This window comes from Nematolebias whitei, chromosome 1 (assembly GCF_014905685.2).
Source record: "Nematolebias whitei isolate Nwh7 chromosome 1, NemWhi1, whole genome shotgun sequence".
Taxonomy (NCBI): domain Eukaryota; kingdom Metazoa; phylum Chordata; class Actinopteri; order Cyprinodontiformes; family Rivulidae; genus Nematolebias; species Nematolebias whitei.
The window spans coordinates 41,540,279-41,552,867 of record NC_056498.1 but is presented as its reverse complement, the minus strand read 5'-3'; the positions used below and the strand labels follow the sequence as shown (position 1 = coordinate 41,552,867).

The window sequence follows — 12,589 nt, the reverse complement described above, 5'->3', positions numbered from 1 at the left end:
TATATTGGTAGAAGGATGTTAGAAATGCAGCTGCAGGAAAAAGACAAAGAGGAGACATGTGGATGCAGTTAAAGAGGACATGTTGGAGTGAGGACAGAGGACACAGGAGACGAGGATGTCTCGCTGTGGAGACCCCTGAAGAGGAAACAACCAAAAACAAGTTATTTTTATTTGGTCACAATTTGTGATTCACATCTCTTAAAATTTAGGAAAAAAAATGATCACAACTATTTTCTTCTCCTCGAAGATAAGCAAGTCACCTTTGGCAATCAGTGACTCAGCAGATTTTGATCAGCTGGCTTTATTTTCAAAATAAAAGATTCAGTTCAGGATTTTCATGGAGCAGCCCCAAAACATTTTGTTTCCATTCACTGTGAGAACATCTCTCTGTTTTAAATAAGCACATAATTATCCCTCTGGAAGAAATTAAAACTTTATTTCTGCTGTTATTTTTTAATGTTAAAAAAACAACAGTGGTTTTAAACAGTCTCCCATTACACAGGTGAGAAACTGATGCTGAAGTTTTATTACACTGATAACGAATATTGATACCAAACTTTGTACTGATCAAAACTTGGATCAATCCACCCACATCTATTTAAAACCCACAAAGCTCATCTTGAAGGAAGGTTAAAAAAAGAAAACAATATTTTGGCAGTGTAGAAAAGGATTTGATGGAGTACCCCAGGGCTGTGTACTCAGTCCCTTCCTGTACAGTTTGTACAAAAGACTGCAACTCCATACACACAGTCAAATTGAAAGACAAATGAACAAATTAATAAGTCAAATCTACAAAGCAGAACTTTTTTAAGATCACCTATAAATTTAAACTTTACAAAGCTCAATTTGAAGGATGTCTGAATAGGACAAACATCAGTGCTTGAGTTCTTACTTGATGGGGACTAAACTCAAACTAAAACACATTTTAACAAACTGACCCTTAAATGTTTTCTATTTGTTCAGTTTAATCAACTCAGCAGAGTCTTCACTATAAAGTCGACGTCCGGCGTGGAGCGGCCGAGTGAACGTGGTCTGGACTCTGTGGAGGAGAGTCATGGTTCCAGAGACGCTGTAGAAGGACAGAACACCTGCCCTGTGGTCCAGGTACACCCCGACTCTGGAGGAACCAGGACCAGAGACACAAGTTTTAACTTTGTTGTGCCGAAAGGTGTAATCAGATAAAAAACATCCTAAAGACCAGGATTTGTCATTTAATCCAAATCTACTTTCTTCTGACCTCCCTGCTCTGCTCATGTCTTTGTACACGACGGCTACTTCAACTCCCAACTCGCTCCACTCCACCTCCCAGTAACACCGCCCAGTCAGACTCTCTCTGCTCAGAACCTGCCACCAACCAGTGAACCTGTCTGGATGATCAGGATGAGACAGAAGTTCTTCCACTGATATTTGATATTTCAGAACTTCTCTGCTCTGAATCCATCCGTTGTGTTTTCCATCATCTGGTGTTTGATTAGAGGAACTGCAGATAAAAACAGAGCAGGACTTCCTGCCACAATGAGCTGAACTCAACACCCACAGGTGGCAGGAAGTAAAAAGAAGTCACTTCATTAAAGAGAAAAATGACATTTAAATTATGACTTTTTGACGGAACCATGTGACGACAGCAGCTCTGAGGGATTGATTGATTTAAATCATCATCATTTCATTTTGATCTTTGGGATTTTAAGAGCGTCCACAGTCCATCCATCTTCTAGACCAGGGCGTCAAACCCACTGACAAAAGGGCCAAAATTAAAACCTTTTTCAAACAAAGGGCCGGTTTCAGAATCTACATGAAGTCCAGTCTGATACCAACATCTTCCCTTGGTTGCAGGTTCCTCGACAAGAGTTGGACCGGTCTCATTTGACGTTCTCTGTTGCACGTTTGACATCATAATCAAAGATTACTGAAAAAAATTAAAGTCATAAAAGTACTTTACATTTAAAACGACATCTTGGGGACCAGGTAAGATGTCAACAGGGGCCACGTTTGGCCCCCGGGCCTTCAGTTTGACACATACGCTCTAGAGCTTATCCGTGATCGGGTCGCAGAGGTACCAGGTTTTCAACGATGTTTGATCCGTGTTGATCATCATGTTATTATCTGCTATTATTTTGATTTTACTTTGTGTTGCTGTGTGCTTTACCTGTTTGTTTCTGTCTGACAGCACTTTGGTTGGCCCCGTCGCGGTTTAAGGTGCTCTATAAATAAAATGGTATGGAATTAAGTGTCTTGCTCAAGGACTCCACGACGTGTGGGCATGGCGGGGAGTTGAACCTGCAACTTTCTGGTCTTAAGTTGGCTGCCTTGCCTCGACACCAGCTGGGCCCCTCGGCAGAATCAAGCCGTCGACGTGTTTCCGTCAGTCCCACCTGTAGTCTCATCAATACACGCCTCTCCTGGAGGCTCAATGACTATTGGTTCGACTGCTTGTCACATGGCCTCAGGGAGGATTATGGGTAAAAAGTTCATCGTTAATAATTTTGGTTAGCATTGTTCTTTTCAGTAACCACGTAGTTTTTTTAGTTTTATTCGTTGAACCTTTATTTCCACAGGTTCGTCTCATTGAGCCTCGGGGACTCCGTTACACCAGAGACCTGGTTTTAGTAAAGAGTGACGAGAAGAACAGACAATCATAAAACATGCGTACAAATTGAGAATATAGATTTTTTTAACAAGTGAAAATAAAATGTGTTAAAAGGTCCGAACACCTTTTGCGTGTTGGTTTGGATCGAGCAGGTACCACCAGGAGACTTCACCTTAGTTTAAAAGAATTTAATTCACGCCACAGTTAAAGCAAGACATTGACAAATCAGCAAAAATGCATTTTCGGGAGACAATGGGAGCAAACCAGAGGATCAAAGCTGCTCTCTGCAGATCGTCTGACCAGACTTCCTGTGCCGCCCGAAGCCTGCAGCAAGCAGACCTCAAGCAAGAGAAGCTAGATTAAGGCGTGGCTCGGTTCAATTAACTTATAAAAGATAAACGTTAACTCTGTCTCCATTCATATCTGGCTCGACTGCTTTAATGCCGAGTACAAATATTTGACTTCACAAATGGTATTTAAAAGACAATGTAAAAAAACAGCTGGATTATAAAGCGGTGTAAAAACTACAAACAGGAACACGTCTGCGCTGGTTCTTGTAGGAACTTATCAGATGTTTGAAGCCACTTGGAGAGGTCAAAGGTCGAGAGCTTCAGGTGTTTTTACAAGATGTTCCAGGAAACAGGAGCGGAGCAGGAGAAGGTCCTTTAGTCTAGTTCAGTCCTCGCTGAGGGAACACTGCAGGTAATGATGTCCGAATATTCGGGTGCGCTCTATACATCAGAAATTACGGTAACCGAACATCCATGTTAAGGTTTCTTTACCCCTCGTGCTGCTCTGGGACCCGTGAGGCCTCAGGCTTACAGAACACAACCCTTCGGCTGTTTCTCTTGGTTTCAATGAACTCAGCAGTTGATCCACAGCCGACGAGCCAGACTCCGGCGTGGAGCGGCTGAGTGAACTTGGTCTGGACACTGTGGAGGAGAGTCATGGTTACAGAGACGCTGTAGAAGGACAGAACACCGGCCCTGTGGTCCAGGTACACCCCGACCCTGGAGGAGCCAGGACCTGGGACTGGCGTGTGGTTCTTATTGTAGCTAAACGCATAACCGTTTGTGCCACAATATAAGGCCCAGGATTTGTCACTGAATCCAAATCTACAATCGAGTGTAGTAAAATTTCTGCTGCTATCGTTGTAGGAAACCCCGATACAGACCCCTCTGCCGCTCCACTCCACCTCCCAGTAACACCGTCCGCTCAGACTCTCGCTGCTCAGAACCTGCTCCAAGGACAGAAACCTGCCTGGACGATCAGGATACGACTGCTGTTCTTCCACTAATGTCGCTTTTCTCCTGCCCTCAGATAAGACCAGACGTCTGTGGGCTGTGTCTGGATCCAGAGTGACGTCTTGAGAAGATCTGAGAAACTCTGCTCTGCTCTTTGGATGTGACAGCAAAACATCAGGTCCTGTCAGGCTCAAGACGGCCTGACCGTTGTTTGGGCCACCACATAGTTTGTCTCTGAGCTCCTCCACAGCTGCAGTGATGTTCTCAAAGTATCTCCGAGGATGAACCTGGATGCTGGATGAGTGTGGAGACTCACCCAGTGCTGACACCGACTGGTAGTTGTGGAGAAACTGGTTGTGGTCCTCTGTGTGTGAGAGCTGCTCCAGCTCGGCGTCTTTCCTCTTCAGCTCAGTGATCTCCTGCTCCAGCTTCTCCTGAAGCTCCAAGACTCGACTCACTTCAGTTTCCTGCTGGGATCTGATCTGCTGCTTCACTTCACTCCTTCTCTTCTGGACGAGACGGATCAGCTGAGTGAAGATCTTCTCACTGTCCTCCACTGTTTTATTAGCAGAGACATTGATGGCCTCCACCTCCTCCTGGAGCAGCTTCACATCTTTCTCTTGGTCCTGGATTCTCTGCTGGATTTGTTGTCGACTCGCCTCGAGCTCCTTCTGCTTCTCAGCTCTTCCTGCTGCAGCTGAGACGGTTTCATGTCCTTGATGTTCATCCACCAAGCAGCGAGAACAGATTAACTTCTGATCAGTACGACAGAAGACCTTGATCATCTCATTATGACGAGGGCAGATGTTCTCCTGGAGCTTCTTGGAGGGCTCCACCAGCTGGTGTTTCTGTAATGGTGGAGCTTCATGGTGAGGCTGGAGATGTTTCTCACAGAAAGAAGCCAAACAGACCAGACAGAACTTGGCAGCTTTCAGTTTCCTCTCAGAGCAGACGTCACAGGACACGTCTTCAGGTCCAGCATAGCAGTGATCAGCAGGAGCAGCTTGTTGGTTCTTCTTCAGCTCCTCCACCAAATCTGCTAACACGATGGTTTTGGCCACAGCAGGCCTCCGTCTGAAACGTTTCCTGCACTGAGGGCATGTGTAGTATCTTCTGTGATCTTCTCTATCCCAGTGGTTTTCAATACAGCTCGTACAGAAGCTGTGTCCACACTTAGGAGTCACCGGATCCTTCAGGAGATCCAAACAGATCGAACAATTCAAATGTTCTTGGTCCAAACTTCTTTTCTGCGCCATTTCACCTCTCAAACGAGTATCGTTTCTGTTTAAATGGAGCCAGGCGCAGCGCCGATCTACACGTCACGTTGCTAACCTGAACATCCGTGGTTAGACACATCCCTCTGTTTGTAGATCTGTGGAGGAGGGAACAATGAAAGTATCGTCGAGGCGGGTCTTGCAGAGTCAGAAAGGAGGAGGAGCTTCGTTTATTTGGGCTGTTCTGGTTTTATCAGAAAATAAATTAGCGGCCTAATGAATAATTTTTCGAGTAATATAAATAAAATAGAAGATAAAGTTGTGTGCGTTCAAGTTTTAACGTGACTCCGTCTTTCTTGGCCTCTAGATGGCAGCATATGGCGGTTTACACGGACACGACGGATGTTTCTCATTTTGACCTTCAAAATAAAATACCGTCATCAACATTATGCCGCGTTAATTACACGAACGCACAGCAAGAGAACTCATTGTCAAAGTGAGGCCGAAAACTATTTTAACGCAACACTAAAGTGTTACTGAAGCCACCTGAGCTCTTCAGTTAAAATACGGTTACTTTTATTTTTTCAGCAGCAACCGGAACTACGTTTCGCTGCTAACTGCTAACTGTGGCTCGGAGCCAACAACAATGCAGCTTTGCTAACAGTTCAGCGCAGCTTCAGCTGGAAAAAGCGATAAAAACCTTAAAATACGGACTCGTGTGTGGTCTGAGCCCCCCTGCCTGCGGTGTTATTCCGGTCGGACCAGTCGCTTCGTGCCGGTGCTCATTCTTACTCCCGACTCTCGGTGTTTGGGGGATTTCACCGCGTTTGTTTTGTTTGCGGAGTCGCCTGGAAATGGAGGCGGCTAACAGGCGGCTCTGTAGCCCGACAGCTGCGGATGAAAGCGGCTGAAAGGAGAGGAGAAACAAACGGCTCCAGAGCAGACGTTTTAACCCCGGATTATTAATCTCTGTGTCGGTCGGACGGACAGCATGGTGGAGTAGGTGTCGGCGCGGAAGCCCTCGCCGTCCTCCGACCTCTCAGTCCGGGGAGAGGCTCGCCATGGCCCCGGGCTCGCTGGTGGCGGCCTGCCGCAGCCTGGCCCTCTCCACCTGGCTCATCTCCTTCTGCTTCGTCCACCTGCTGTGCCTGGACTTCACCGTGGCCGAGCGCGAGGAGTGGTACACCGCCTTCGTGAACATCACCTTCGTGGACCCGGCCACCTCGGAGCTGCGCACCGAGAAGACGGAGTGCGGCCGCTACGGGGAGCACTCCCCGAAGCGGGACTCCAGGGGGGTGGTGGTCCTGCCCGCGTCCCCGCTGGACCGCCAGGCCTGCGACCCGCACACCCGGTTCGCGGTGCCCCCGCAGGCCGGAGCCTGGATCGCCCTGATCGCCCCGGGGAACTGCACCTACAGGGACAAGATCCGGCACGCCGCGGCCCACAACGCGTCGGCGGTGGTCATCTTCAACGTGGGCTCGGCCAACGCCAACGAGACCATCACCATGCCCCATCCAGGTACGTGGAGCTCCAGAAACCACCTCCCTGCGCCGTGTTTTAAGAAATGCTTTGGGTCCTCTGTGGTCAATGATGAAACCTGTTGGAGCCGGTCCAATTAAAGATGGCCGCCGCAGCCAATCAGCTGTCAAACACAACAGGTTGTAGCTCAGTCAGGTTCACGGATGGTCAGCTCACAGTTGGTGTGGTAGTAGCTGAGACCGAGCCACAGCTTGTACTCTGAGCCCGAGAGCCCTGCCTGTCTGTTAGCAAAATATCTCAGGAGCAGCTGGATGGATCAGGACATGAACATCTCATGGACCTGGCTTCCTGTTGGAGCCAGTCCAATTAAAGATGGCCGCCACCTCCATCAGACCTTGGATCTAGAAACGGCTGTAATGTGGTCAGTTTTACACAGCGAGCTAAAGTTTGGAGTGGTAGTAGCTGAGAGTCCTCCACAATACGTTCTCTGAACTTGACGTATCGAGCGTTTGACCAAAAACTAGAACTTGGCAGAAGAAAACCTTTTTCTTTTGACACTGAGCCTGAACTTCTTTCTTATTCTCTCCGTCCAAGCAGCCAGATTAAATTTTAATAAATGGGATTAATCAACGGTTCTTCGGTCTTTCTGAAGGTCGGCAGCGGTCACTTGGACTGATTTTGTTCTGAACCTTTGAATCGTCCGGGCGTTAAAGGCTCAGAGACGTTTAAAACTGACCCAAGTTCCTGTCGACGGAGCAGGAAGTGAGCAAAGAATATTTTTTTAGATTGAATCCTTTGCTGTTTTTATTATTCGTTGAATCTAAAATTCATCTGAAGGACAGAAAATCTGTTTTCAGCTCTAAGGTTTTTAGAGCACGGTGGCAGAAACACTCCGGTTGTTTCTGGAGGTGGAGCCGGCGGTAGGTGCTGTCGACAGGAACAACTTGGTGTTGGAAAATGTTTAAAAAGAAGACGGTCATTAACTCATCAGTCCACTCAATAATTAAAGATAATTTTCCTCACATTTATTGAAAGATTTGACCCTTTTCTATGTAAACGTTTGGGACATCGTAAGTCACATGATCACCTGAGATTAATCAACAGACGTCCTGGACCGGAGCAGGTTTCATCCTGGAAGAACCGGGTCGAACAGAAACGAGCCGAACTTCTCCTTCGTGAAGCCGAAACAGCCCGGCCTCGGCCGATCGAGACCACGGCGTGATCCAGAGGAAACGAGAACGCCCGACGCTCACGGACGAGTCGCTCCGTTTCTGGAACCGACTCGGTCGTTCTGCAAAATAAACCGAGATGAGATCAGAGGACGCGTGTTTCAGGAAGAACCCGGAAATGTTCTGGGGTTTTTATTTCTGCTAAAATTACAACAACAACAACAAAAAGGGTTTTGTTGGGAAAGAAGTGACCAAAATAACGTAGGATGCAGGTTGGATGTATTTTAATCAGAGCTGGACACAGCTAACCAAAAAGTTAGCTTTGCTAACCGCTAATCTGCTAACTAAAATATTAGCTTTGCTAATGCTAAACCTCCATCCATCATCTTTACCCACTTCTTCCTTTTTGGGTCACTGGTGTCCATGTCCACCAGTCACTGTGTGAGAGGCGGGGACACCCTGGACAGGTCTCCAGTCCATCACAGGGACACGGAGACAAACGAGACAAACAACCGTTCACTCTCTCTCTCTAGGGAACGTTTAGAGTTACCATCAGTCTAACATGCATGTTTTTGGTCTGTGGGAGGAAACTGGAGTACCCGGAGAAAACCCACGCAGCACGGAGAGAACATGCAAACTCCACGCAGAAAGGCCCCCAGGTGAGATTTGAACCAGCAACCTTCCTCTACCAACTGATCCACCATGTTGCCACCACTAGATTTTGCTTTCTAGTTTTGATATTGCTTAAAAAATGTAGTTTAATCAAATAATTGTGGTGGCCCAGGTTTAATCTTTAGTGGCCACTCCCCCCCCCCGCTCCACCCTTGCACCTGGTGGTGGATAAAATGTCTCCCTCCTCCCTCCAGGATCTGTCGCTCTGCGTCTCCTCAGACAGGAATAAAAACAAACCACTGGAATGTGTTGGAGCAAAAACATTTAGGTTTATTTCCACTCTCTGTTCAAATCCAGTCCAGAAAAAACATTTGAGGACTTTTTTTATTTTATTTGTATTTTACAAAGTATGTCATAACCATGTAACAAAATACAACTTCCTGTTCCAAGAGAAATCTTTATTTAGACACATCAGGTCCATCTCATCACAAACGTCCAGGAGATTTGGAAAATGCACCGCAGAACCAGCGCTCGGCTCTCAGGGGGTTACGATAAAATGTTGAGGAAATGTAAATGTTAGAAACTTGATGTGGCTCGTGTGGTTTTCATATTAAACACCCCCACCACCACCACCACAGATTTCAGCTCCTCGGGCCACATCAGATAAAGTCAACGTGACGTTTGCTGTCGGTCACGATGCAGAGCTGAGTTACGTAACAGGGAGGTGACATGAGCTCACAGCTGTCTGACAGCTGGAACCTCCTTCAGTGATCCCTGCAGGACCCCCCCCCCCCCCCACACACACACACACACACTCCCACTGTGAATGCCAGGAATTCAGGAAATGGCTCGAAACGGTCAGCGAGTGTCGACTTTAAATCCAGTTTCTCGTGATGCGTTCAGTGACGTGTTCTGGGAGTCGGTGTTTGGAAACCTGAACATTTTTCCCAGGAGAAACGTTAACTTGTGGTTTATCTTCTGCTTGTCTGAGTGTTGTTTGGATATTTAACTGTTTCTAATTAAACTCTTTCAGGCCTCCGGTCTCTTCTGTTGTTGATAATTCAATCAGTTTCATTGATCCACAGCGACGAGCTTTAATCACAAGTTCTCACTGAGTTGGTTTCAGAAGTAACGATGAGCTCACCTGTGTCTACAGCTTCCACCTTAGAATCCTTTCAAAATAAACTTCGATGACGGAAACGGGTGCTGGGACGCTACAAGTTGTTTTTCTTCTTCGGTGGGAGGGGGTGGAGCGGCTGTGGCTCAGTGGTTAGAGCAGTCGTCCTCCAATGGCAGAGTTGGGGGTTCGATTCCACCAGCAGTCACGTGCCGAAGTGTCCCTGGGCAAGACCCTGAACCCCTCATGGCCTCTGATGTGTCCCATCAGTGTGTGGATGAGATAAAGCTCTGATATAGATCTAGTAGATTGCTGGATGAATGGGTGAATGAGGCACAGATTGTTGTAAAGAACTCTCAGGATCTTGGTCAGACGGAAAAGGACGAGGTCCATTTACCATTAAAACCACTTCCTGACTGGAAAAGCTCCATTAAGGCTGTTCTGAGCTGTGACTGTTGCTCGCAGCGAGCCGTGAGGCTGCGTTTTGAGCCGTGCACGTTATTTTGCCGACTGCCGCTTCCAGGTTCATGATTTTATCCACATGAGTTCACAGATTTTTATTTATTTTTAAATTATTTATGATCAACATGGCTCTCAGGACTGGTGTGTTTTCTGACGGAGACGTCGGCCTGTCACGATAACTAATTCTGCTGGACGATTAACTGTCTCAGAAATTATTGCAATAAACGATAATATTTGAAATATATCTGTGTGGTTTGAGCTCTTTAGCATTTAGCACAAAGCTTTTAATAAAAAAAAATCAGTGAACAAGTTCTCCGCTTCTTTTTTCAGAGAAAAACAACTTTTTACACGAAGGCACGAGTTTCATCCGTGAATTTTGGAGCTTGGACAAGACGGAGGTTTGTTCCCCCCCGAGGTCGACCTGTTAGCTTAGCTCGTAGCTTAGCTTCTCAGCTTAGCTGCTTTTAGCAAAGAGAGAAGAGAAGAAACGATAAAGCCGATAAATGAGACTAGCGCGAGGAAGTCAAGAAGCCCTTGAAGGTGGCGAGACGTTCAGGGACGCCCTCACGATGCCGTTTGTCAACTGCTCTCGTCCCAGAGAGACCAGCTCAACTACAATCACTCTTCTTGAACTTACTGGTACTCCTGACTGGCGGGTGCGTCCTCCCCCGACTTTGACTCGTCTAGTTTCCACTTCCTCCTCCTGAATAATTGTTCTGCTTTAGAGAAGAAACTTCTCCCAAACAGACCTCGACGGGTCACGAAACCAAACTCCGACTTCTTCTCTTCTTATGAGATCGTGGATCCAGGAGGTCTAGATGGGTTTCCTCTGCAGGGCAGCTGGACTCTCCAGGCTGAGAAGTTCAGTTATCAGGAGAGACTCGGAGTAGAACCACTGCTCCTCCACATCCAGAGGAGCAGTCGAGGAGGTTCATCTGGTAAGGATGCTCCCTGGGCGCCTCCATAAGGAGGTGCTTCGTGCATGTCCGACTGGGAGGAGACCCAGGACGGTTCTAGCTCCTTCTAGTGCCGCATCAAAATCCAAGATGGCCACCATCATGTATGGACGGTGAGTGTGTGTCCTCCACCAGGTGTGTCAGTCTGTGGTTCCTTGGACACAAACAACAACAAACAAACAATTGTCAGTGTTTCCTGTCGGTACAAACATTCACTCTTTAAGACCCTCGGGGTCGGAGGACGTCGAAGAACCGCTTGTCCAGGTTTAAGTTCAACTCTAAAAGAAGCGAGAGCAACACCTGGGGGTGGGTGGGGGGGTCCGGTCAGACCCATTCCTCAGTAATCCACCTTCAAGCAGACTGTGTGGAATCAGCTGCTTTTACCGTTCGGATGTTTGTAGCTGCTGATTAGTTTTTTAGCTGCTGATTAGTCTTTTAGCTGCTGATTAGTTTTGTAGCTGCTGATTAGTTTTTAGCTGCTGATTAGTTTTTAGCTGCTGATTAGTTTGTAGCTGCTGATTAGTTTTTTAGCTGCTGATTAGTTTTTAGCTGCTGATTAGTTTGTAGCTGCTGATTAGTTTTTTAGCTGCTGATTAGTTTGTAGCTGCTGATTAGTTTGTAGCTGCTGATTAATTTTTTAGCTGCTGATTAGTTTGTAGCTGCTGATTAGTTTGTAGCTGCTGATTAGTTTTTTAGCTGCTGAATAGTTTTGTAGCTGCTGATTAGTTTGTAGCTGCTGATTAGTTTTGTAGCTGCTGATTAGTTTTGTAGCTGCTGATTAGATTGTGGCTGCTGATTAGTTTGTGGCTGCTGATCCCAGCAGGCATGGAGTCCGGCGGTGGGCCGATGACTCAACTCCTGACGTGAGCGGTCCGTTCAGAGTCGTCCGTCTGTTCAGAGGAAGTCGTGTTGACGTTTCCTGTCGTTCGGGCGTTGTTTGTTGGTTTCTAATAAGTTTGATCAGTGATTAATGAACTGGGAGGATTTTATAAATGAAAGTAGTTTTAATTTTTAACCTCCTGGAATCAAGTTGAATAAAATGTGTTAAATGTTTGGGGTTATTAGGCGCCCAGAGCGTTATTGATCCGGGGAGGGGGGGGCTGATCGATGACGTGCTCGTCGGGGTTCGTGTAAGGTCAAAGGTCATCGTTTGCTTGGAGGCACTTCCTCCGGTCGACTCGCACAAACGAGCAGAAGTTGCGACGCGTCTCCTCAATAGTTCAACTACCGGAGACGACGCGGTTGTTCGTGCCGCGAGAACCAGAATCGATCCGCTCAGAAAGTCGAACGTGACGTTCTGCGGCTCCAGATCCAGTTTGATCCGTTTCACCGTGTTTGAGCTGCCAGCTGATTTCACGTCTGGAGGAACGGAGGAGATTTAGATTCTGGTAAAAACATTTACAGAAGAACTTCGTTGTTCTCACTTGTAGCGTCTTGAGTAAGACGAACGATTTGATTCAGAAAGGTTTGGAAAAATAAACCAGTGGTTCCAACGATCTGAACTCTGAATGTTTTTATAGCTTTGAGTGTTTTTCTGCACTAAACCTAAATGTTTTTACTGCAAGATGTTCTAGTGGGGGGAAGTTACTGTGGAGAAGAACAGAGGGAGGTTTTATTCTTTGTCCGAGGCGACGCAGGGTGGTGATCCTGGAGGGAGACGCTTTATCCTCCACCAGGTGCAGAGGTGGAACCGAAGGGGGGTTAGTGGTGGCCTTGGCCACCATAGTTTAAACTTCAGCCACCTCTGTC

The 12,589-nt window shown here is 46.9% G+C and overlaps 2 protein-coding genes across 2 annotated transcripts in view; one reads left to right on the top strand and one right to left on the bottom strand.

Moving 5' to 3' along the window:
* Positions 1 to 3,271: 3,271 nt before the first annotated feature.
* Positions 3,272 to 5,139, bottom strand: LOC119410260 (tripartite motif-containing protein 16-like). Its single transcript, XM_037677177.1, has one exon. The coding sequence runs from the start codon at positions 5,085 to 5,087 to the stop codon at positions 3,366 to 3,368; it is 1,722 nt and encodes a 573-aa protein (XP_037533105.1). The 5' UTR covers positions 5,088 to 5,139; the 3' UTR covers positions 3,272 to 3,365.
* Positions 5,140 to 5,958: 819 nt separating this feature from the next.
* The window catches only part of LOC119410502 (RING finger protein 150), a gene marked incomplete at its 3' end in the record, with an annotated part of 12,278 nt that continues 5,647 nt past the window's right edge, over positions 5,959 to 12,589 (top strand). The window contains 1 exon segment of the mRNA XM_037677386.1: positions 5,959 to 6,563. Coding sequence (XP_037533314.1) covers positions 6,107 to 6,563 — 457 coding nt within the window.